General features: G+C 40.4%; 1 protein-coding gene across 2 annotated transcripts in view; it reads left to right on the top strand.

The window, feature by feature from the left end:
• Positions 1-27,059, top strand: part of MARCHF11 (membrane associated ring-CH-type finger 11) — a 114,604-nt gene that overhangs the window by 66,986 nt on the left and 20,559 nt on the right. The window contains exon 3 of one of the 2 annotated variants that reach the window (XM_086362488.1): positions 22,020-22,212. The exons of the other annotated variant lie outside the window; for it this stretch is intronic. Coding sequence (XP_086218614.1) covers positions 22,020-22,212 — 193 coding nt within the window. The remainder of the gene's footprint in view (positions 1-22,019; positions 22,213-27,059) is intronic. 2 annotated transcript variants of the gene reach the window in all.

Genomic DNA, 27,059 nt, shown 5'->3' with positions numbered 1-27,059 from the left:
ATCATGCAAATGGTGGGCTGGATGAAGCACAAGCTGGAATCAAGATTGCCAGGAGAAATATCAATAACCTCAGATATGCAGATGACATTACCCTTATGGCGGAAAGTAAAGAAGAAACTAAAGAGCCTCTTGATGAAAGTGAAAGAGGGCAGTGAAAAAGTTGGCTTAAAACTCAACATTCAGAAAACTAAGATCATGGCATCCGGTCCTATCACTGCATGGCAAATAGATGAGGAAACAATGGAAACAGTGAGAAACTATTTTTTGGGGCTCCAAAATCGCTGCAGATGGTGAATGCAGCCAGCCATGAAATTAAAAGATGCTTGCTCCTTGGAAGAAAGCTGTGACCCACCTAGACAGCATATTAAAAAGCAGGGACATTACTTTGCCAACAAAGGTCTGAATAGTCAAACCTGTGATTTTTCCTATGGTCATGTATGGATGTGAGAGTTGGATTATAAAGAAAGCTGAGTGCCAAAGAATTGATGCTTTTGAAGTGTGGTGTTGGAGAAGACTCTTGAGAGTCCCTTGGACAACAAGGAGATCCAACCAGTCCATCCTAAAGGATATCAGTCCTGAATATTCACTGGGAGGACTGAAGTTTAAGTTGAAACTCCAATACTTTGGCCACCTGATGCAAAGAACTGACTCATTGGAAAAGACCCTGATGCTGGGAAAGATTGAGAATGGGAGGAAAAGGGGATGACAGAGGAGGAGGTGGTTGCATGTCATCACTGTCTCAATGGACATGAGTTTGAGTGAGTTGGTGATGGACAGGAAAGCCTGGGGTGCTGCAGTCCATGGGGTCACAAAGAGTTGGACATCACTATGCAAGTGAACTGTACTAATATTCCATTTTATGTGTATATGTATATGGTGGCTTAGATAGTAAAAAATCTGCTTTGTATGTATATATATTCACATCTTCTTTATTCGTGCATCTGTGAATAGACACTTAAGGTTGCAGTCATATATTGGCAATTGTAAATAATGCTTCTATAGACATTGGGGAGCATGTATCTTTTTGAAATAGTGTTTTCATTTTTTTAAAGGTATATACCCAGGAGTGGAATTGCTGGGTCATATGGTAGCTCTGTTGTTAGTTTTTTGAGGAAGCTTCCTATGTTTTCTACAGTGGCTGCACAAATTTTCATCACCACCAACTGTGTACCAGGATTCTCTTTTCTCCACATCCTAACCAATGTTTGTCATCTGTGTTCTTTTTGATCATAGCCATTCTGATAGGTATGAGATGCTATCTCACTGTGGTTTTAATTTGTATCTCCCTGATGATTAGTGATGTTGAGCATTTTTTCATGTGCCTATTGGCCATTTGTCTGTCCTCTCTGGGAAAATGTCTATTCAGGTCTTCTGCTCATTTTTTAATCAATTTTTTTCGATGTTTCATTGTATGAACTGTTTATACCTATTAGATATGAACTCTTTATTGGTCATATCACTTGCAAATATTTTCTTCCATTCAATAGGTTGTGTGTGTTTTTTAATTTTTTTTTTTTTTTGGTATTTTCAGTGATTTCCTTTGCCATGCAAAACTTTGAAATTTAATAAACAAAGTACCCCTTGTTTATTTTTGCTTTTATTTCTTTTGCTTTAGGAGTGGGATCCAAAAAAATATTGCTGAGATTTGTGTCAAAGAGGGTTCTGCCTGTATTTTCCTCTAAGAGTTTTATGGTCTCTGGTCTTACATTTAGGTCTTTAATCCATTTTGATTTTATCTTTTTATGTGGTGTGAGAAAATGTTCTAATTCCATTCTTTTTGTGGTAGCTGTCCAGTTTTCCCAGTACCACTTATAAAAGAAACTCTGTTTTCTCCATTGCATATTCTTGGTTCATTTGTTGTAGATTAACTGACCATAAATACATGAGTGTATTTTTCAAGCTCTCTATTTGCTTCATTGACCTGGGCCAATCCATGATGTTTTGATTACTGTAGCTTTGTAGTATAGTGTGAAGTCAGGGAGCATGATACCTACAGCTTTGTTCTTTTTTCTCAAGATTGTTTTGGGAATTCAGGGTTTTTTTTTTTTGTGGTTCAATATAAATTTTAGGATTATTTGTTCTGTTTCTGTGAAAAATGTCATGGGTATTTTGATAAGGATTGTGTTAAATCTGTTGATTTCTTTGGGTAGTATCAACATTTTAACAATATTAATCCTCCAATCCAAAACACATTATATCTTTCCATTTCTTTGTTTCATATTCAGATTCCTTCATCAGTGTTTTATAGTTTTCCTAGTATAGGTCTTTTACTTCTGTGGTTAAGTTTATCCTGGATACTTTATTCTTTTTGGTGAGATTTTAAACATAATTATTTTCTCGCTTTCTCTTTCTGATAGTTCATTATTAGTGTATAGAAAAAGAGTCAATTTCTATATATCAATCTTGTATCCTATAAGTTTACTAAATCCATTTATTAGTTTTAATGGATAGAGACTTTAGGGCTTTATATATTAAATATTATGTCATCTGAAAATAGTGGTAGGTTTCATCTTCTCTTCCAGTTTGGATGCCATTTATTCTTTATCTAGTCTGATTGTTGAGGCTAAGACTCCAATACTCTATTATGTAGAAATGAAGAGAGTTGAAATTCTTGTCTTATTCTTTTTTTTAAATTTTATTTTATTTTAAAACTTTACAAATTGTATTAGTTTTGCCAAATATCAAAATGAATCCGCCACAGGTATACATGTGTTCCCCATCCTGAACCCTCCTCCCTCCTCCCTCCACATACCATCCCTCTGGGTCGTCCCAGTGCACTAGCCCCAAGCATCCAGTATCGTGCATTGAACCTGGACTGGCAACTCATTTCATACATGATATTATACATGTTTCAATGCCACTCTCCCAAATCTTCCCACCCTATCCCTCTGCAACAGAGTCCATAAGACTGTTCTATACATCAGTGTCTCTTTTGCTGTCTTGTACACAGGGTTATTGTTAGCATCTTTCTAAATTCTTATTCTGGATTTTAGAGGAAAGGCTTTCAGTTTTTCACTGTTGAGTATGTTAACTATGAGGTTGTCTTATGACAACATGGTCCCTCTGTACTAACTTTGATGAAAATTTTTATCATGAATGAATGAATGATGAAGTCTACCAAATGTTTTTCTGTGTCTACTGAGATCATGTGCTTTTTTTCCTTCTTTGCATTAGTGTGATATACGACATTAATTGATTTGTAAATATCAAAGTGTCCTTGTATCCCTGTAATAAATCAGTTGATCATGGTGTGTGATCCTTTTTATATGTTGTTTGATTTGGTTTGCTATTGTTATTTCTCCATTTTCATTTCTTTTTTTGTTTATATCTGTCTTCTCTCCTTTCTTCTTGATGAGCCTGACTCATAGATTATCACTTTCAAAAAACCAGCTCTTGGTTTTATTGATCTTCTCTATTTTACTGCAGGGGATCTCTATTTTATTTATTTCCTCTCTGATCTTTATTATTTTTTCCTTCAACTGACTTTGGGCTTTGTTCTTCTTTTTCTAATTCTTTTATACACCAAGTTAGGTTGTATATTTGAGATTTTTCTTGTTTCTTGAGGTAGGCCTTCTAAATGCTTTTTTTAAACCTCTAATGTTTAGTTCAAATAAATGCCTGCATGCTAAGTCGCTTCAGCTGTGTCCAAATCTGTGCAACCCCATAGACTATAGCCTGGCAGGCTCCTCTGTCCATGGGACTCTCCAGGTAAGAATATTGGCTTGGGTTACCATGCCTTCGGGGATCTCCTCAATCCAGGGATCAAAGCCATATCTCCTGCATTGATAGGCAGGTTCTTTACCACTAGCGCCACCTGGGAAGCCCGTAAAAGTGAACACTAACCCCAATGTGATTTGAACACACAATCTTTTGATCTGGAGTCAGATGTGCTACAGTTGTACCACAAGGTTGGCCTCAAATAAATACGTATTTAATATTATATAATTGTATTGTGTTCTAATTGTGCATTCAGATATGAAAATGCTGCTCTTCACCCACAACTGCTGCTGCTGCTGCTAAGTCGCTTCAGTCGTGTCCAACTCTGTGCGACCCCATAGATGACAGCCCACTAGGCTCCTCCGTCCCTGGGATTCTCCAGACAAGAACACTGGAGTGGGTTGCCATTTCCTTCTCCAATGCATGAAAGTGAAAAGTGAAAGTGAAGTCGCTCAGTCGTGTCTGACCCTCAGCGACCCCATGGACTGCAGCCTTCTAGGCTCCTCCATCCATGGGATTTTCCAGGCAAGAGTACTGGAGTAGGGTGCCATTGCCTTCTCCGGATCACCCACAACTAGTAACCCACATATAAGCAGTGAAAATGCAATGATTTTTTTCTTTGAGTTGTGTGATTTTCTTCTTTATATCTGGTTTCCTTTGAGTCCAGTGACACAATTTAATGATTCATTTGTGCAAAACAGTCTTACAGGTACAGAAACTGAATTATGTGATCTTGATCTCAGTTAGTGTCCTAAACAATAGTCTTTGTCTTGTTCTTGTTTTCTAAAGGAGGCCTTTAAAATTACATGTATTAGAAATTTTCTAAATTAATAAAAACTTACAAATATAATTTGTCTAGACATCTGGGAAGAAAATATCTAGAGATCTAGGAAGAAAACATATTTTCTATGTTATCAATATGTTGCACCAATGGTCCTGGTGGGAAAAAAGTGACAGTTGCTGTTTTTGCCTTTTGGATTAAACATGCCTGGGCGTGCCTTCTCTCAGGGCTCAGCTGGTGAATTTCTGGGAACTCTGACCTCTTTACAGCTAATAGCTAGATGCAGTCCTTTGAACCCTTCTGTTCCAAGAATGCCACTAAGTGCTTAATAAAATCATCTCCTGTGATGCTCACAGCAATCCTATAAGGTAGGTGTGATTATCCTGTTCTGAAAATGAGGAAACTGAGGCTCTGAAAGGTCAAGCAGATTTCCAAGCTTATGTAGGAAATAGCAGAATTAGGACTCTCATTGAGACTGGACCACATTGGGGCTTGTTCAGTTCAGTTCAATTCAGTCACTCAGTCGTGTCCGACTCTTTGCGAACCCATGGACTGCAGCACGCCAGGCCTCCCTGTCCATCACCAACTGCCATAGCTTACTCAAACTCATGTCCATTGAGTTGGTGATGCCATCCAACCATTTCATCCTCTGTCGTCCCCTTCTCCTCCTGCCTTCAATCTTTCACAGCATCAGGGTCTTTTAAAGAGTGAGTTCTTTGCATCAGGTGGCCAAAGTATTGGAGTTTCAGTTTCAGCATCAGTCCTTCCAATGAATATTCAGGACTGATTTCCTTTAGGATGGACTGGTTGAATCTCCTTGCTGTTCAAGGAGCTCTTAAGAGCCTTCTCCAACACCACAGTTCAAAAGCATCAATTCTTTGGTGCTCAGCTTTCTTTATAGTCCAACTGTCAGATCCATATATGACCACTGGAAAAACCATAGCCTTGACTAGCTGGACCTTTGTTGGCAAAGTAATATATCTGCTTTTTAATAAGCTGTCTAGGTTGGTCATAACTTTTCTTCCAAGGAGCAAACATCTTTTAATTTCATGGATGCAGGCAGCATCTATAGTGATAAAGTCTGTCACTGTTTTCATCATTTCCCCACCTATTTGTCATGAAGTGATGGGACTGGATGCCATGATCTTAGTTTTCTGAATGTTGAGCTTTAAGCCAACTTTTTCACTCTCCTCTTTCACTTTCATCAAGAGGCTCTTTAGTTCTTCTTCACTTTCTGCCATAAAGGTGGTATCATCTGCATATCTGAGGTTATTGATATTTCTCCCAGCAATCTTGATTCCAGCTTATGCTTCATCCAGTCCAGCATTTCTCATGATGTACTCTGCATATAAGTTAAATAAGCAGGGTGACAATATACAGCCTTGACATACTCCTTTCCCAATTTGGAACCAGTCTGTTGTTCCATGTCCAGTTCTAACTGTTGCTTCTTGACCTGCATACAGATTTCTCAGGAGGCAGGTCAGATGGTCTGGTATTCCCAGGTCTTTCAGAATTTTCCACAGTTTGTTGTGATCCACACAGTCAAAGGCTTTGGCATAGTCAATAATGCAGAAATAGATGTTTGTCTAGAACTCTTCTTGCTTTTTCTGTGATCCAACGGATGTTGGCAATTTGATCTCTGGTTCCTCTGCCTTTTCTAAATCTACCTTGAACATCTGGAAGTTCACACTTCACACTGAGGCTTGTGATATTAACTATCATCAATGCCAGGCAGGAGACACAGGTATGTGGTCATAAACACACATACTCATGTATACATGTGTGTGTTGACTGAAGAAAAAAAATACAACATACAAGTTGTAAATTTTTATTTGGAAACCTTCAGTTCAGTTCAGTCACTCAGTTGTGTCTGACTCTACAACCCCACATACTACAGCACGCCAGGCTTCCTTACTGAGGATTATAGCCTGGGAGCCAGCCACTCAACTCTGAGGAACAGTTCCAAAAAGGTAAGGGAGAAGCCAGGATATATAGGAATTTTTGCTGAAAAAAGAAACATGTAGTCAAACACCAAAAGATTACTGCTAATCACACAAAAAATGAGTATCGTGCTTTTCCATGTATAGGAAAGTGCAAGAGTCTGGGCTCATTGAAATGATTTCACAGATACGCATCTGAACTATCCAGGGCCAGTGTCCAGGGTACAGAACATTTCCTGTTTTTCTTCGTTCTGAATGCCCCTCAGGGCACACCGCTGGGTACCGCTGCCAGGGCTGGTGGCTTGCTGGTGGGCAGCATTCGTAGTTTACTGGAATGGCTGGCAATGTTCCTTTTCCATAGGCGTGCACGTGCACAGAAACACACACACAGACGCCGCACACACTACACAAGTGCTGTCTGCACAGAGCTCTGCTCCCGCAGCTGCAGGAGCAACTCAGACCAGAGCATGCCTTTCTCGTGCCCCTCAGCTACCTGGAGAGACACTGGCAGTGTTTTCCGTTGCCTGCTCTCTCGGGCCACTGCAGCTCGAATCTCTCAGTTTGCAGACCTCCTCCTCTGCCCCAGGTCGCTAAGCCTTCTGGAAATGAATGGAACTGATCCTCTCTGCTCCCCCTTTTCTCCAGAGCTCGTCCTTCCTGGGGATGGTTCTGCCACCAGCAGGGCCCCTTTCTCTTCCCTGACAGATGTTAAGACAGGACCTTCCAAGTTCCATGCCCATCACTGGAGCCCTGTACCTTCCCTCCTCTCCATCTCTTAGCCAGAGATTTAGGCTTTATTTCTTTAGCAGGAGCACATTTAATATTGTAGCTATTTAATAATTTATTAATTACTTGGGAGCACAGGAGGCCTTATTTCACTGTCTGCAAAGCACGCTTAGTTTCAGTCATTCATTCTTCCTGCTTCCAACTATAAAACTTTTGTCAGAGAAGTTTTTTGAAGAATAGAATTTTATTTAATAGGGATATAACCTCCTAAAAGGACTTCCCTGGTGGCTCAGCTGGTAAAGAACCCTCCTGCCAATGCAGGAGATGCAAGAGATGCAGGTTCAAGCCCTGGGTTGGGAAGATCCCCTGGAGAAGGAAATGACAACCCGCTCCAGTATCCTTACCTAGAAAATCCCATGGACAGAGGAGCCTGGTGGTCTATAGTCCATGGGTTGCAAAGAGTCAGACATGATGCACGCACACATACAGCCTTCTAAAAAGCAATAATATGGTAATCTAATTTCTAAAAAAAAAAAAAAATCAATAGTGCTTCCCTCAAGCCCTTCTCTTTTCTCTAAACTACTTACTTTTTTCACTCTAAGCATTTCTTGGGGAAGGGAAAGCTCTGGAAAAGTTGCCTTCACATCTCCTCTTAGATAAATCCTGTTCATAAATGAAGTGGCTTAAAAGCTAGGTCAGCTGTCATGTGAATAATTTAATATTCATCCCTTCTGTAGTGTGCATTATTTTGGAACATTTCTCAGGATAGACAGAGATTTCCTAAGAAGTAGAGGAGCAGCTTAGTGAACACCTGACCTGTAGGCAGGTCCCTGGCCAGTGTTGAGGATCCTCCCTGAGTTGCCTCTGACATTGTGGGTCGTGGGGCAGGGGGTTTCTACCACTATCATGAGTTATGGGCTGGATCCGTGGGCTAGACGAGGAAGAGTTAAGAGTGACTAGTACACTAGCCCATAGGAGTGAGAAGATGGCCCAAGTTGAGACAGGAGAGGTTTCAGGGTAAGTTCAGAGGCATCACAGCAGAGTGGCTGGACCAACATCAATGGTCACGTTCATGTCCCAGCAGCCAGCTTGGTGGCCTTGACTAGCAGTTTACTTCTCTGCTGGGACCTCTCTTTTCTCTTCCTTAAAACGAAGGGCCTCTGAGCAGCTTTCTGCCTCCTTCCACATGTGTTTCTACGAGGACGGGTTCTTGGTTGTGCATGTTCAGATCTGAAACAGGTTGATCTCTGTGCTCAGTAGACATGGTTTTCATCTGCACCCATCATTTCGCTATAAACCAGATTATCTTTGTTTTTCTCTTATCTGAAGAGCTCCCCTCTCTCCAGGACCACAGGATTATTTAGTTTCTAGGGTAGGTTCCCTCTCTGATGTGCCTAATCCAGAAGCTGTTTGGTATCAGAATGTTAGAATTACCCTAAAGTTGTTGAGTAACTTTCTTCTAGTTCCTAATCAAAAACCATAAAAGGCTAATTTGGGTTTCTTCAGTTTATGGAGACTGTGCAGGATGATAATACAGCATTATGGATGCTTTAGTGACCTTGGCTGTGGCCTTGGATGGGGGTAAGTCAGTCTGTCTTTCCATCTATCCATTCATTCATCATCCATTTGTCTACCTATCACACATCCATCCACCCATCTATCCTTCCCCTCTCTCTCCCTCCCTCTGTCCCTCCCTCCCTTCCTTCCTCTGTCCTTTCCTGCCTCCCTCTTCCTTGTTTCCATAACTCCCACCCTTCCTTCCTTCTTTCCATCCCTCCCTCTATATCTGGAGTTATAAAGAAATCTTTCTTTTAGCAACATGCTTTTCCTTCCTTTATCAATGCTTCACTGAATCATCTGTCATTCATTTCAAAAATTAGCATGCTGGGTTAATAGATGCCTGTAGCTTATTTCATGCAGAATCACAAGGAATTGGGATTTTTTTTTTTTAATTAGCACATTAGTCACCATCTGACATTGTCCTCCCCGCACCGTTTCTCACGCATTTTCCAGCTGAGTCACCATGTAATGCAGTTGGCTGGCTGATGAGATGACCCCTGACACATTTGGACATCACCGCTCTTAGGTTTCTCAGGAAACTACATTGAATTATCTTGAAAAGAATCAGGCTTTTCTCCTCTCATTTTCTTTCTTTCTTTTTTTTTTTTTTAAGATAAGCATACTTTAAGTTCAGAAGAGAGTACAGCTAAAATACCCACGATCTACACACAGTGTCTATTTTGGTCTTAAGTGTGATAGACTAGTTTCTCGACCTTGGCACTATTGACATTTTGGGACTGATAATTTTGTGGGGCTGACTTGTACACTGTACGATGTAAGCAGCTTCCCTGGCTTTTACTTCGTAAATGCCAAGGGCACCATTTCCAGTGATGATAACCAAAAATGTCTCCAAATTCTGTCAAATGTCCCCAGGGGAGAAGGTGGGCAAAAATCATCCTTGGTTGAGAACTAGACCAGAAAGTTACAGTGACTTTGGGGTCCTTTCATGCTGTCAAAACAAATCACTCACATAAAGAGATAAAGCAGAACTAAGTCTCCTTCACTGACTCATTGTGAGTTCTGATGATGTGCCAGGCACAGTGCCAAGTGACAAGGATTCAGTCAGACACTGATAAGGTTTTGTCCCTGCCTGCACAGAGCTCCCAGCGAAGTCAGGGAAGCAGACGTGTAAACCGATCATCATGTATTGATGGGACTTAATAGGGAGAAAGTTAGTCATATTGCTGGATGTTCTGTGTCTATCAGATTGTGGACCAACATCACTTCTCAAACGATTCTTCTGGGGCCCTGCGAATACAGCCTGCCTTTAAATTGGGCACCCCAGAAGCATCCCTTGTTCTTTCCTTCACCTTGGAGCCTTGCTCAGGTTGTTCCTCCTGAAAGATCTTATGTCAGACTTTTACATCTCCAGATTTCCCCTGTCACTCACAGGCAGGCCAGGGAGCCATTCTGGATCGCTTTAATTTGCATTGATGTCTGCCCACCTAATTCCCATTATGAAACTCACAGTCTCTTCTGCACAGTTGATGGCTAAATTGCATGCTGTATTGCTTGATTCCCCTGTTTCTCATGCATTGGTCTCATCCCTCAAGTAGATTATGGGCTTTTTGAGGTGAAGCTCGGTATTATACTCAAATGTTTGCATTAATGGCCTAAGAAGTCACTATTTGACTGCTGTTGGCTTGCAACTAAGTGTGAGAATTGAACTCAAATCTATTATAAAAGACAAGTAAAAGAATGATGAAATGAAAGCAAAACCTGTAGCCAAAGAGAGAGAGGTGCTTGGTCTTCTGCCTGGTACATTCTTTTCTGCCTAATGAACCTCTGCTGATGCGTCAAAACCCCCGAGCACATTACCTTCCTCGTTATGCTTTTGTGGCTCCAGATTGTGAAGCGCGTCTCTGCTCTGCACTTTGAGAGTGCTGTGTGCACAGATGTGGTTGCTGGGGAATCCCCTGGGGTGAGCCGCTGCCTCGGTCTCTAGAACCCAACTAAGGAAGAAGTGCTAGGTGTGAAGATGTCCGTACACGTTATTCTGAGACAACTATGTCAGATGTCATTTTACAGTGAAGAACACTGAGGTCCTTAGGAGAAGAGTAACTCACATGGTAGAACAGCCAATTCCAGTTCTCTTTTTGAACCAGTCCCCCTATAGCCAAGGAAAGCCACTGTGTAAAGACTGCATCAGTTACACAGAAGAGGTGGTTTTGATTCATGATCTGGTCCTTAACGATCAGGGGTATTGTTCTGACCCCCAGGAGAGTATACGGTGTTCAGTCTTCTCAATGAAAATAACCAATAAACCATCTATGGTAAGAATAGAAAAGAGCTTTATCTGAGATAAGTTGAGGACTGTATCTCAGGAGAGACCCTGTCATCTAACTCCAGGGAACTGCTCCAGAGAAGCACGGTTTTCCTGCTTGTCAGAACAAAGAGCATGAAACAAGTCAGGGATACATTCCTGGAAGGTTTCAAGAAAAACAGCTCAGGAGGTCCACAGCCAGTCAGTATGGCTCTGGCACCTGGGAAGACAGTCTTATCAGCAAAGGAGGACCACCACTGGCACCTCAGGAAGGGACGCACTTAATCCTTATTTTTAGCGTGGACATTCTCTTCTGCTCCTCGGTGCACCATTTTCTTTAATAATTAAAGCAGGTGTGCAACGTGTGTGTGATGGGCCACAAACAGGATGTTTTAGTTAGCGTAAAATTCATGTCAACTCAAGTATAAGCCGAACGACTTCCCTGTACCTCAGGATGTGAACGTTACTTTCATCAGTCTGCATGAACTGAGTGTTTCAAATGAGAAGGTAGTTGCTTTCCATGCAAATCCTGTTCCAAAAGCAAGGCTGAAAAAAGTAACAGCCCATTGAGAGTTTTAGTAAGTTCCATTAACAAAGGTAGCTTTCAATTCGTGGAGAGAACAAGTAAATACGATTGTGACCACCTACTAATTACTTAGAGATGCCCTGGGGAGTGTGCGTTCAAACATTGTGCTAATACATGCATGCTCAGTCGCTCAGTCATGACCTTCATGGACTGCAACCTGCAACCAAGCTGGTTCCTCTGTCCATCGGATTTTCCAGGCAAGGATACTGGAGTGGGTTGCCATTGCCTATTCCAGGGGATCTTCCCAATCCAGGTATCAAATTTGCATCTCTTGGGTCTCCTGCATTGGCAGGTGGGTTCTTACTGCTGCGCCACCTGGGAAGCCCATTCAAACATCATTAGTACCAAATATTGAGAAGAGTATTGAAACAAAAGTGCTTTATATGCAGGCATACACTTTTAATTCCTATGGGATAAAATCTAGTTATTGAGATTAACTATATTAGACAGTTGACACTTGAGGCAAATTTCCCTGATTTGAAATAATGGATAGCACTTGCTTTTGTTGCAAGAAAGAATTAACACAGAGAGGGAAAGGGCAGTATAAGGTCTTGAACACTGAAGAGCTGAAGTGTATTTTTATTTGAACACTTGGAACGTTAAATCTGGATCAACATGCCTTTGACAAGTATGGACATCTACAACAATCAAAACAGTTGAACAAGAGATTACCTTGAGGGATGAGATATGGATGGTTCAGAAAGAATTAGACAAATAAAATGCAGGAGTAAATATGCATTTTCTTAAGTGAGATACAGAATCTTTGGTATCTTCATGTAGACTCCATACCCTACAGTTGCTAAAAAAAAAATATTAGCTTGTGGCCCTAGTGGTAAAGAACCTGCCTGCCAGTGCAGGAAATATAAAGTGATGTGGGTTCAATCCCTGGGTCAGGAAGATCCCCTGGAGGAGGGCATGGCAGCCCACTCCAGTATTCTTGCCTGGAGAATCCCATGGACAGAGGAGCCTGGAGGGCTACTACAGTCCATAGGGTCGCAAAGAGTCAGACCCGACTGAAGTGACCTAGCACGAATTACTTCAAAAAGCTGTTGCTCCTGTTAATACCAAGTCACTTGAGAGATTTTTCTTAGTGAGGCGAAACCTTACATCTAACGATACTCATCTCTTATGAAAAAACTTCACACTTTCTGCTCCTTTGATCTGCCATCTTCCTGTGACTCTGGAGACAGCTAGATAGGTTCAGCCTCCATTTACAAAGACTTGGGATCTGAATAGAGGACAGCTTTGGTTAGAAGGGTTTTTCTGGACAGATATTTTGGAAAGGCTCATCTGACATATGGAGTTAGTGTCCATGTCTCTGGCCATTCATAGACACTTGTGTTCAGCTTCCCTCCCTACTCCATGTCCGTGGGCTCTGCTAGTCCTGCTTCTTACTTAGTGATAAAGCTTTCTCTTTGTTCCTCTCAACCTGGAGTTGAATTTTCAAACTTGCTAGGCTTATCTGATCACTCTGGCCCAGCCCTGAATTTTTGATCCCTTTGCTGTTCCACATGGCCTCAGGCCAGTTTAACATTTTTTTTCCTGATTCATCCAAGACTATTCTCCTGGAGTTAAAGTCAAAGGGCAGCCTTGCCTCAGTTCAGTTCAGTTCAGTTCAGTTGCTCAGTCGTGTCCGACTCTTTGTGAACCCATGGACTGCCGCATGCCAGGCCTCCCTGTCCATCACCAACTCCCGGAGTTCACCCAAACTCATGTCCATTGCGACAGTGATGCCATCCAACCATCTCATCCTCTGTCGTCCCCTTCTCCTACTGCCTTCAATCTTTCCCAGCATCAGGGTCTTTTCAAATGAGTCAGTTCTTCACATCTGGTGGCCAAAGTATTGGAGTTTCAGCTTCAGCATCAGTCCTTCCAATGAATATTCAGGACTGATTTCCTTTAGGATTGACTGGTTGGATCTCCTTGCAGTCCAAGGGACTCTCAAGAGTCTTCTCCAATACCACAGTTCAAAAGCATCAATTCTTTGGCGCTCAGCTTTCTTTATAGTCCAACTCTCACATCCATACATGACTACTGGAAAAACCATAGCTTTGCCTATTCATGTGTAAATTCCATGTGACCCCAGTTGTCATGAGGAAACCTGGGATGACTGTCAACACTGGAGGGAAATCTTCTTAGTGTCCACCTTCTCTCAGAGGTTTCCTTCCTGGGAGAAGAATATTTCTCTCCTACTTCATAATCCAAGGACCCAGGCACATAGTTCTGGACACTCATCCCAGGAAGTGTGCACGTTTTGAGGTACAGGGAATGCTAAAACATCTTGTTTGTGGTCCATTAAACACATTTTGTGCTGGCTTCCCTGGTGGCTCAGTGGTAAAGAATCGACCTCCAGTGCAGTGGAGTTGGGTTCAGTCCCTGATCCCGGAAGACCCCCTGGAGAAGGAAAGAGCAACCACTCTAATATTTCTTGCCTGGAAAAACGCCATGGACAGAGGAGCATGGCGGGCTAGTCTTAATGTGTCTGATAGAACTTAGCAACTGAACAACAACAAAACATACATTTTACAACTGCTTTAATTATTAAAGAAAAGGGTACAAAGACCAGAAGTAATGAATGTCACTCATGCTGCATTATTATATTTATATATTGATGGATTTGATTTGCTAATATTTTATAGAGGATTTTTTTTTTCATCTATGCTCATAAGGAGTATGGTCTGAAAGGTTTTTTTTTTTTTTTTCTTGTAATGTTTTTGTCAGGTTTTGGTACCTGGTTGATGCTGACCTCATAAAATGAGTTGGGAAATATTCTGTCCTCCTTTATTTTCTGAAAGAATATGTGTAAAATTGACATTTTATTTTCTAAATGTTTGATAAACTTCTCCAGTCAAACTGTCTGGTCCTGGAGATGTTTGTTCATTTGTTTGTGGAAGGCTTTGGATTAAAACTTCAATGTATTTTATATAGCATTATTCTATTTCTATACATTCTATTTCATCTTGAGTCAGTTTTGGTAAGTTTATTTTTTTCAGAGAATTTGTCTATTTCATATTTGTAATTGAATCCATTGGCATAAAGTCATCTACAGTGTTGTTCTAGTGTTCTTTTCCTCTGTAACATCAGTCATCACATCTCCTCTTTCATTTCTTGGTTTTATCGATTTTATTAACATTTAAGAGAAGGAGTTTTGTGTTCCCCTAATTATTTTTCCTAGGTCGTTTGGATTTCACCTTTCTCACACAAAGCAAATTTCTCTTGCATGACTTTTATCTCAGGTCTGACACATTTATGAAAATGCTTTTCTCACAGAGAAGACTCATATTAAGCCATGAAATCATTTTTAATATGCAACCTATAAATGAGAGTCTTCAACGAATAGGCATATAATTAACTGAATGTTTTATCCACCCGTCAAATTGATTACACATTGAGATGTTTTCTGCCAGCGTTTCAAATTCCAACTTTAGTGGTTCAATTTAAACACCATCTAAAGATGATTGAAAATGGGTTTTCGCTGAATTCATTTTTCTGTAGAGGACCCTTCTTGAGAACAGGTGTTTTCTCCTGTGACACTGGTAAGTAATACCACCTGTCACACTGCATGCTATAAACCACTGTTCTGCAAATCTATTAGCTGTGATTCATATCTGACCTGCCTTGTAAAAACAAAGATGAAGCCGTGCTTCAGACTGAATGACTTAATGCACACTGAAACAATCTACTTTCTCTGAGTTTAGCCTCAGTCCCTCTGAGCACGTGTTATTTTCAGGGAGGAAATTAGTTCTAAATTGACAGGCTGCATTAACTCTTTCAGACAACAGAATGACAGGAACACATCTTTCTAAACAGCTTCCTGGAGGCCTGATGGAGTGCACACCTTTCTCTGGTTCTCATCTTACTGGCTAGAAGTGATATTTACAAGGAGGGGACTCGATCTCATCATGGCTTGGGCGCCCATCATTTCTTTAAAGAAAATTCCTGGCTTTTTATTCCATCCTTTTTTGTCTGAAGACAGTAATACACCTGTGATTGTATTGTTGTTCAGTCGCTCAGTCATGTCCGACTCTTTGTGACCCCATGGACTGCAGCATGCCAGGCTCCCCTGACTTTCACCATATCCCAGAGCTTGTTCAAACTCATGTCCATTGAGTCAGTGATGCCATCCAGCCATCTCATCCTCTGTCAACCCCTTCTCTTTCTGCCTTCAGTCTTTCCCAGCATCAGGGTCTTTTCCAATGAGTCAGCTCTTCGCATCAGGTAGCCAAAGTATTAGAGCTTCAGCATCAGTCCTTCCAATGAATATTCGGAATTGATTTCCTTTAAGATTAACTAGTTTGATATCCTTATAGTCCAAGGGACTCTCAAGAGTTTTCTCCAACACCACAGTTCAAAAGCATCAATTCTTTGGCACTGAACTTTCTTTATGGTCCAACTCTCACATCTGTACATGACTACTGGAAAAACCATAGCTTTGACTAATAAGGACCTTTGTCAGCAAAATAATGTCCCTCCTCTTTAATATGCTTTCTAGGTTGGTCATAGCTTTTCTTCCAAGGAGCAAGCGTCTTTTAATTTCATGGCTGCAGTATGATTTCATTGGTAATGGCAACAGTTAGTGCCATGGTTTCAGAGCAGTCTATAGAAATTATTGGGGTACTTGTCGAGTTTCCCATGAAGGGGATGCCAAACCAATACGGACCCTCACACAACATCGTACCCCGTTTGGGGCCACACACGCTTGTCTGTGTCTTTCCGGCACTGATGGGCCTTACTTGGTGCATCTCTGAACAGTCATACATAAAGAGAATATTAAAAAGTTTTCAGTATGAGTTTATTTAATTCTTTCCAAACTTTGTTAAAAATTAAAGAAATATAATTCCACTAGCATGTCATCATTATGTTAATATTCATTTATGTGTATGTATATGTGCTTAGTCCCTCAGTCGTGTGGCCCACCAGGCAAGAATCCTGGTGTGGGTTGCCATTTCCTTCTCCAGGGGAATCTTCCTGACCCAGGAGTTGAACTCGGGTTTCGTACTGCAGGTGGATTCTTTGCCATCTGAGCTACAAGGAAAGCGCAATATTCATTGAACAAACTGCAGCTTTCATACTGAAGAAGTATGTGAGGATCCCATTTGAAAAGCTATTGGTCAGGTTTAGCTGGTATTCTGCTGAGCTGCTTTTTGCATTTGTTGACCTTTTTCATCCCTAGAGTTACCTTTAGATAGATATAGCTATGTCCTCTTTGGTTTTGCTTTTAGATGAAGGATGTGTCAGTTTAAACAGACAGAAGATGTGAAAAGCAGACACTATGCAGAGGAAGACACTTAAGAAAGAAGTCAGGCTTTGGAAACAAATCTGAGTTTAAATTCTCACTTCTTTACTCACTGGTGGCTTCTCCAGAGCTGAACTTTATCCTGTCGGCAGTGATGGAATAGATGTGGAGAGAATGTTAATCTGGCAATCAGATAGGTGATGAAAACTAAAGTCAGGTATGGTGTATTTAAAGCATTGACTAAGTGTGTTCTGCTCTTTGGTGAACACAACGGGAGGTGAGACGCAGCTTCTGCTATCATGTCATGCAATGTGTGGATGATAGGATTCCAAGACAACATGGGAGTCCAGTGAAAGAAATCCATGCTAATCAGAGCTATACAGAGTGGCTTGTGGGGTCCATAAGGAGGAATTCTGCTTAGAAGAGAAGGGGCAGGAGGGGGCTGCCTTTTAAGAGGAGTTGGCATTACAGCAAGTTATGGATAGATGAAAGATTTCATCAAGTGAGAATGTGCTCAAAAGCAGAGACGGGACCGAAGTAAAAGGTACACAGCCTTTGAGAGAATACAGAGAATCAGATGAAGCTGAATTGAGGAGTATGCCTCTCTCGCCTCTCTCCCTCCCTTCCTCCTTTCATCCCTCCTTCCCTACCTTCCATCTTTCCTTCTTCCTCTTTCTTTCCTTCTTCCCTGTCTTCCTTGTAATATTCTTCCATCCCTTTCTTCCATCCTTCCTGCAACAGTTATGTGCCAGGCACTGGGAATATGTGCTGAAAAAAATATTTAGCCTCCTTAATGGAGCTTAGAGTCCAGCCCAGTGGGGGCAGGTTTTCTTTCATTAGGAATATAGATTTGAGTGTTTAAATAGAGGATCAGCAAGTGACTCACAGCTGGCTATGCAGCTAGAAAGCTGTCATAGTAGACCAGAAAAGACAGTCTTGAAGCTTTTATCAAAAAACTGCCATGGCACTGAAATGATGGGGTATAGGAGAAAGACATGGCAACCCACTCCAGCATTCTTGCCTAGAGAATCCCGTGGACAGAGGAGCCTGGTGGGCTGCTGTCCATGAGGTCGCACAGAGTCGGACACGACTGAAGCAACTTAGCATGAATACATGCAATTAACTGTTATCAGAGCTCAATGAAATTATTACACATAATAGTAACAGGGTTAAGAGCATGACCTAGAGGCCAGACTATCTGGGTTTATATCTCAACTCCAGTCCTTACAAGGTGTTTTAATTTGGAGCAATTGTTAAGCCTCTCTCTACCTGTTTCCTTATCTGTAAAATGGGGATTGTAATAGTACCTCCCTCCTAAGGTAGCCAGGGAAATTAGATGAGTTAATATGTATAACTTCTTAGAAAAATGCCTGGCACATATTAGTCCTGGATAAATACAGGCCATGAATATTACATTACTTCTTCTTGTACACTAAATTAGAATGAACTTCCCAATGAGGAACCAATTGGTCCCAATTTTTGTAGAAACAATAGGTTCAATAGTTGTGTAGAGGTGAACAGCTTTTCAGAAATATAAAAGAGTCGTACATATTCACATATTATAGACTGAAAGAAAATAACAGCAATTATTGGCTTTAAACCAATCTGATTATTGTTACTTTCCTTTCCAAACTTGGGAAGACATTTAAGTGAAAAAAAAAAAAATATATATATATATACACATACTTATGTATGAAGTTTTAGAGGAGAAAAAAGTGTGCTCAGCAGTTGACAAATTTTGTTCAAGATTCAGAAGTGCCTTACAAACTGCAGTCCAGGCCTTCAGTATTATTGTGGTAGAGAGAGAAGCCCCAAGACACTCGTCTACTGTTTTTATTGTCCAAGCTAATGGTCCATTAACACAGTTCCTTTAGGCTGAGCCTGGTAGATAATGAGTGTCTTCCAGGAGTGTTTCCTTGTGGTGGGAAGTAGTATTTTTCCTAGGGGAAGAATGTGAAAAATCCCACTTTTTGTACATAGTGGTAAAAATAAGAGAGCGGTATACAGTGGGTGAAGAAATTATCAAGATGGTGTCAGTGTTCAAAGGGCAATCTCTAAGTTCATAATTGGTTTCATAAATTTTATTCAGTAATGGTTTGTCCTCATTAGCTTCAGTGAAATAGTACTAATTTTAAGGTTCATCAGCATGTGAAGAATATACATGCACTTTCAGACACACTTGCACACACGTTTGCACTATTAGCGAAGTAACAGAAAACCAAAATTGCAGGGAGTTCATTACAGATTTTGAATAGTTTGTCCTTCTTTAAAAGTAAATTTCAAAAACCTCAAAGTACTTCTTATATCCACCACAAAAAAATCATTTCTATGATAGTAAATAATTGAGCCTCCAGGTGTATTGTAATCAAGAGTTGTTCTTTTTTATCCTAGCTTCCTGATATAATTTTAAATGCATTGATTGCAAACAGCCAGGCATTTGAATTTAAACCATTTTAAATTTGGTAACACCAAACAAGTGTGAAGCATCAATATTTCCTTTTTTTCTTGTTGGGTTGACTTACAATGTTGTGTTAGTTTCATTTGTACAGTAAAGTGATTCAGTTATACATATGCATATATCTGTCTTTTCAGACTCTCTTTGCTTATAGTTCATTGCAAAATATTGAGTACACTTCTCTGTGTTATACAGTAGGCCCTTGCTGGTTATCTATTTTAAGTATAATAGTGTGTATATTTTAATCCCAACCTCTTAATTTATCCCTTCCCTCCCCCACCCTTCCCCTTTGGTAACCATAAATTTGTTTTCTATGATTGTGGGCCTATTTCTATTTTGTATATAAATTCATTTGTATCAGGGTATTTTTTTCTTAAGATTCCAAATATAAGTGATACCATATGCTTCTTATTTCTAGTAAGTCTGTCTTGTTGTTCATTCGCCTTTCTCGTCAAGGAATAGCTGAGCCTCATGTTTGGGAAGCCTGCCGCCTGAGCATGGCCTCCCTGTCCTGGCAGTCAGCTGACTCTGAGACCCAGAGTCACCAGCTTCCTTGTCCCAGGACACACCACAGCACCATAAGACCATCCCCACCAGTTCTCCCAAATCCAAGTGCCTACGAGGGTGTCTGTGGCCACCATGCTGTTACTCAATTGTCATGCAGGCAGCCTGGATCAACTAATTAATTAATAAGCTTAACTGGAGTGAAATATAATTAATTATACAATATTGAGCTGTTCAAATTTAACGCCAGTGAAATTACATAATGAATCTGGCAGAAGGAAAATAGATATCAGTATATAAAGTGCATTCCTGGTGAACCCTCTTCACACACTTTTGACTTTCTGACTCCTGTGATGCAGGCGTATATATTTTGAAACTTGTAGCCCATCCTGTGAAAATCAAACACACATACATACACACACAAATTGGACATCTTTGCCTCATGGGTTTAAAATGATGCTTTGTTTTCATCTGTGTGATGTGATTAATAAATTGATAAAGACTAACATAGTGTATACAGACCTGTTAGCATCCATCTAAGTTGGAGATTAGTTGGAAGCAGTTTTCTATGTTGCTTACCATGTTGTTGTATTTAATGCAGACTTTAATGGGCATCAAAACTAAACAAGACCACAGACACTGACACTTCACACTTGGCTGGCAACACCAAATTTTAAATGGTTTAAAATTCAAATGCCTAGTCATTTGAAATTAATGTGCTTAATGTTATGTCAGGAAGATAGTGAAAAAAAAAAAAAGCTTCAGATACATGCTCAAAATATAATACTGATTTATTTGTAATGATATAATAATGTGATGATATTGACTAGTTCAGTTATTATTCATGCAAATTTATAAAAATAAGGACCACTTTTCAATAAATTAATCTTCATATTAAAATGATTAAAAATGTCTTCATTATAGAATCCATAAACTTTGTCATTTGGTTCTGGTTTTTTGTGTTTTTTTTTTTTTTTTTAAGAGAAGCCAGTAAGTGACTTGAGAGAATGAAGTATTTTGAATTCATTTTGATATTTAATCTTTAACAAATGTAGCCTTATGTGTCTTAAGAATACGCAAGGTTCAAATCATGCTTAAAATCATTATATGTAACTTATTTGTGGTGAGAGACCGAGGCAATGAGGAAGAGAGGGAAGTTATGAGTAGTGATAGACTTCTTTCTGGGGATTCACATATTCACACTCCAGGTAAGTAAAGAGTTTAAGGAGGTTGTCAGATTCACCCAATGGATTCTGACTGTTGAAGCTCATTTGTTTTTTAAAGGTTATTTAAACTGTTTAGCAATTCTTCTGACAAGCCATATGTTGTAACAGCTACAACTCTCACACACAAGGAGACTGTGCGGGTTGTTTTGAGTTTCATTGCTTGACTTACTGGCAGACCATAATAGCGATTCTAGTTGTGTTTCTGTCTCAGTGATGAAAAGTGAGAACATGATTAATTAATTCTCTCAAGTTGGTAACACCCTTGAAAGATTTTTCATCATTTGTACAATAAATCCTCTCAAATGTTGATACTTTGGACACCAAATTATTGTCTCCATTGAATGGTGGTCCCTTATACAGTTTGTGAGTTTCAAAGATACTCCTTCAAGTACAAATTCTAAATCTTGACAAGAATGGCTTCATGGATTGCTCATTAGTTAATAAATAGCCAGTAATATCTGAGCATATGAAATGTAGCAATAACAGATAACACACAGTTTTATAGTTTCCTTATAATTATTTCAGTGTGTTAAATGACTTTTTCACAGATGTTCTTATATAGCTTCTTTATTTACTTTTTACATTTTTTCACAAAAGGAGATACTTCCCTTTTTTGCAGTAGCCAGATGTATTAATAGCAAAATAAGTTTCCAGGCAGAGGAGTCCTCATCATGTGTCTTCAGAGTGCATTTAATTTCATGCATGTGTGAAAGATGACAATGTGATTCCTCAGTACTAAATATTCCTCAGCCATTCGCACTCAGTATGGTTATCCGGAATAAAACTAGATTAAATTTGCAGAGTGGTGAATTATGGAAAATAATGAAGTTGAGGCAATTCATTAATCTTTATCTACTGGTCTATTTTTTATACACTGAATGAAATGGGAAAAAAAAATTCATTTGGGGACCGATCAAATTGAAAAGGGTCTAACGTGAAGAGAAACATGGGGCTAAAAATGTTTTTTTTTTCCTTTTTAAATTATCCACAGCACTTTTTCTTACATGCCTCTGTTTTTCTTTTAGTGGCAAAGCATTTCTATAACACTGGTTGAGAAAGTTCAGATGATCGCTGTAATTCTAGGATCCCTGTTCTTAATAGCGAGTGTGACCTGGCTCCTCTGGTCAGCCTTCAGCCCCTATGCAGTGTGGCAGAGGAAGGACATCCTTTTTCAGATCTGCTATGGAATGTATGGTTTTATGGATCTAGTGTGCATAGGTAAGACCATGACGTTCAACGCTAACAAACTGTCAGTAATCCGTTTCTTCCAGCTCTTTCGTTTCCATCAGTCGGGTCTAACCTAGAATGTGGCGGTTCACATGATCTTGGTTCTCTAGCTCATTAACTGCCTGGGGCACCACAATCCACCACTTTTCTCAAAAAGCGTAGCATCTCTGTTCTCAAGTAATCTGAAAAAAAAAAAATGAACAGGATAATGCCCCTTTAAAGTGGTTTATTTTGCACCATAAAGAAGGAGGAGTTGAAGAAATTATTTGGGGATGGGTGATGGAAGGATAGTCATTTAATTTCTAAGAATGAACAGCAACTAAATCCCCCTCACGAAGCTGGGAAGGTATTGACTAATGTCAACGGCCATAGTGTGCGTCCGGGGAGAACACGGATACCTGGAGGTCTTACGTCGTGGCCTGGCAACCTCAGACTCCCTGCCCAGGACATAAAGGGCTCCTTGGAAGGGTAAGGACTCGGGGACAGTTTTCCTTGCCATTCTGTGCCGCTTAGTTTCACTTATTACATTTAGTGGTTCAGAAGAGGAAAAGGATGGGATGCTTTAGCCAAAATAGATGCTACAGAAAGGGTTCTTTACATGTTTCACTGGCCCAATCTCATTTCCCTTGTACCATGGAAAACAGAAGCCGATTCAGGCAGCATCTACTTGTGTATGAGATGCCACAGGCATTGCGATGGTGACCAGTTGGCACCGGGGAACAGGCATGGAGAGCAACCGTACCTTACCCAGGAGAGCCCCTGCTCAGATGTGGCTGACAACTTACAGGATGTAAAACGAGCCCAGGGAGGAAAGTATGGTCCGAGGACCACCCTTGGCCGCAGCAGCCTCTGCAGCGTCTTATAAAGAAATGCACGTTCTCAAGACCCGCCCCAGACCTGCCAAATCCAACACTTCAGGGTACACCCTCTCCAGCCACCATCTGTGTTCACAAGCTCACTGACGGGCAGATAATGTGAGAGCCACTGACTTCAGGGAATGGACTCGACCTCCCATCGAGTGCCTTGGTTTCTAACCCTGGCCTCTGCTCGGACAGGTCAACCTTGTCTCTCTCTATTTCTTTTTTTTTTTTCCTCACCTATAAAAATGGGAATAAGCCTCCATAGCACACAGACTTAAATAAAGGAAAAGACTATTATAAAATAATTATGTTTGTAAATGGGAGTTGTAGATTAAGTGTGTTTGAATAAGACACAAACACTGAAAGACTTGAAATCACTTAGAGTAATGCCTCTACTCACAAAAGCCTTTCAATTAGCAGCAATTTCAATATTCTCAGTCAGTTTTTCTAAGAGAACTTCGTACGTTTAAAAACTATGATCAGCTGGAATTTCACCTCTTTTTCTTTTTTTTGCCATTGTTACTAACACAAGACTAGTAAGAAAGAAAAGTATAAAATTTCAAGTCAAGAAGGAAATAATGGAGGGAGATGTCATGAAAAATATGTAAACTGAGCAGATGTGGCCTGAATAATTGGGCTAATCATGTATATGAACAATTTGCATTAAATGTGATAATACATATGTAGGCATTTGGAAATTCCAACTCTATTCAAATAAATCTCTGGGGTATGGCTCTAAATTGAGATGGATTACAGAATTGTTCTACAAATCCCTCAACAAATTCAGAAATAGTGTTTTCTATCTTTCAATATAAAAGTTATAAAATGTGGTATTCCATTGATATTTAGAGGAGAGATGAAAAATGAAAGAACCATTGGGCTCCCAATCTGACCTGAAGGGAAACAGTTGACTTTATTACAGCACTGAAAGGGCCAGGCCTTTCTTGCTTAGGAAATCGTCTTCTTGAATTTCATAGCTTGCATTTAATACTGAGTTATTATATCTTAAATTTTGATTGCTGATGCCAGTCTTTTAATCAAGATTATTAGGATTCTGGTTTTAAGAGCACATACATAGGAACTAATGATCTTTTTGACAACATAAGACGCATTTTGGCCTCCCTTTTGAAATGTGGGTGTTTGCCCATTTTATAAAGTTAAGTTTCTTAGGAAAAAAAACCAGTGGACATTTTCCTGGAGAAGCTTTGGAGAGTAAGTTTTTATCTAGGTTTTAAATATTGACAGTGCTTTTCATTGTCTTTTGGCTCATCGAATCAAAATCCCATCACTCAATGACTTATTTGTATATTTTAAAAAATATTAAAGACTTCAGATTGAACAGCAGTATTTATTTCACTTTGCAATGTCATTAGTTAGCCTTTTTGGACCCAGAAGTGAACTGAGAGTCGCTCAGTGGTGTCTGACTCTTTGCCACCCTATGGACTGTAGCCCGTCAGGCCCCTCTGTCCATGGAATTTTCCAGGCCAAAATACTGGAATGGGTTGCCATTTCCTTCTCCATTTTGGACCCAGAGAAAAGCTTATTTTTCCCCCAAGAAATTGGAAACCTATTAGATTTAGAAAGCAAATACATGTAGGCTACCAACAGCCAGCTGGATCGTGGCAGGTAATTATTCCTGCTAACATTTCAAATTAATTAAAATGTCAGCTAACTAAATGTAGACAGTAACAAAGTAGCTTACATTGATTATACCTCAAATACCCATGACTGCAAGACCAGAGTGGAGTGAAAAGCGTACATCTTTGTGTCCAGCTTGTTCAGTCCAATCAGCTTTCTAGGTGTCAGACACAGTGCCAAGTGCTGGGAATGCAAATGAGAGCCGGTCACTTTCCTGCCCTCTAGGAGCCCCCAGCCACACAGGGAGGACAGATGTAAGTAACTAGAATTCAGCAGGATGTGCAGGGATGGACTTAAGCACAGGAGATGGTAGTTGAACAAAGCGGGGGGAGATTGACACTGGTTGTTCTATGTGGGAAGGGAACTGTTTCAGGCAGATTTCATGGGGAAGTAATAGCTGAGCAGGCTGATGGATGAAGAGATGCTTGGCACATGGGGAGATGGCCCCCTTGTCACCACCGGAGGCTGTAAGATTGGCTCCCCATTTGGAAGGCTTTAAGGCGGCTGGAAACATTCCCGTATTCCTGTTCATCTAAGCTTTTCAAACTTATTTATACCTAAACGGAAAAGGAGCAGATTGACAGCTTCATAAATGTTCTTCTTAAAAAATATTTCTGTGAATTCATAGAAGATTATTCCAGAATCTAAACAGTGTTCTAGTCCGGTCAGGGTAAGTAATGCGTTGTGCTCAGTCAGTCACTCAGTCACGTCTGACTCTTTGGGACCTTTGTGAGCCCATGAACTATAGCCCTCCAGGCCCCTCTGTCCACTGGCATTCTCCAGGCAAGAATACTGGAATGGGTCGGCATTTCCTCCTCCAGAGAATCTTCCAGACCAAGGGATGGAACCCACATCTCTGGCATCTCCTGCATTGGTGCCATCCAGGAAGCCCACATAATGTTTAGGAAGATAACGTGGGGAAATTTACTTATTCCCAAAGTTAATTTGCTACTTTCATTTATTATCATGTAATACATCTGCTTTCCCAAGATTCAATTTCTTCTTGCTGTTAAAGCTTTGAATTCTCCCAAGGGTCTGGGTACCATGATAGTTTAAATACTTAGATCAGGGCTGTCCAAAGTTCTCCAGAACTTTCTGCAATGAGTAAAATGTTGTGTATCTGTGTTGCCCAGTACTGTAGACACTAGCTCCATTTGTCTGTTGAGCACTTGAAACGTACTTAGTGTGAATGAGAAACTCAATCTTAAATTTAATTTTGCTGAACCTTCACATAAATCACCACCTGTGGCTCATGGCTACCATATTGGACAGGTTTCTAGATGATGGGATGGTAAATGTGTAAGGGTTTGATCGACAAGTTTCACCTTTATAACAGGTTATAGTTCCTAAATGATGAAGTAATTCTGTTTCATGAGATGAATAAAGTGAAAATGAGTGCAAGAGGATTGGGAGAAGGGTATTAACAGTGAGAGGGTGGTGGTCCAGAGCTAGACAGAGAGCTGTCAGAGGGAGCTGTCTTAAGGAAATGGGAGTACAGAGAGATGTAACTTTATATTATATTTGGGGAGCTCTTTCAAATATTTAAGTAGATGGCATTCAGACTATGACTGTGTACTAGGAAAACTAATATAAAGGATCTAAATCACTGAGATGCTGTAGCCCAGGGGCAGCAGTTTAGGGAGAAGTAATAGTCACAGCAGGCTCACAGTGGCTCCCTCCTAAGAAGTTTTGCACAGTGGACACAGAAAGATGAGCCAATTCAGAAATTAAAAGCAAGTGCCTGGCACAAGGCTCTGGGCACAGGACCTGGTTCTCAGCTCCATACATGGCACATGGAAAAAACAAGACTCCTGCTTATATCGGCCGTGTCCCTCTAAGGATGCTTGGACCACAAAAGGAATATGTTTCTGAGTGACTTGAAGAAATGAGGGATTGAGACGCGACCATAGGATGGGGAATCATCTGATGAACTTGCATCTGGAAAGTGAGGGCCCTTACCAGGTCCCCTCAGTGTCTGGTGACCCTGAGGAGGTGAGTTCAGCCTCTCATAGAAGCTGTAAACTAGAACAAAAGCCTCATCATGGTCCCTGTTCTGTGGGATTCCCGAAACAGGCAGCAGTGCTTATACCTACCTAGTCTCATGCACGCGCAAGGTTAGTGCCAAAACCACATCTGGAAGATCTGTATCTTCCTTGGAATGATAAGGGAAGGGTGATGAGGGTTGTGGCTCCAAAATTTAGAAATTTGGATCACTGTTGTTCTTTTAAAAGGTTTTGTTAGTCATCCACATAATATAAACACATACATATTACGACTAAAACACCTTTCATGTTTACAATTGAGAAATTATATAAAGTTTATAAAAAAGACCTTTCCCTC

Source organism: Bos grunniens, chromosome 20 (assembly GCF_055505025.1).
Source record: "Bos grunniens cultivar Pamir isolate PY7600 chromosome 20, Bosgru_T2T1.0, whole genome shotgun sequence".
Lineage (NCBI taxonomy): Eukaryota > Metazoa > Chordata > Mammalia > Artiodactyla > Bovidae > Bos > Bos grunniens.
This window is presented reverse-complemented; position numbering and strand designations above follow the sequence as displayed.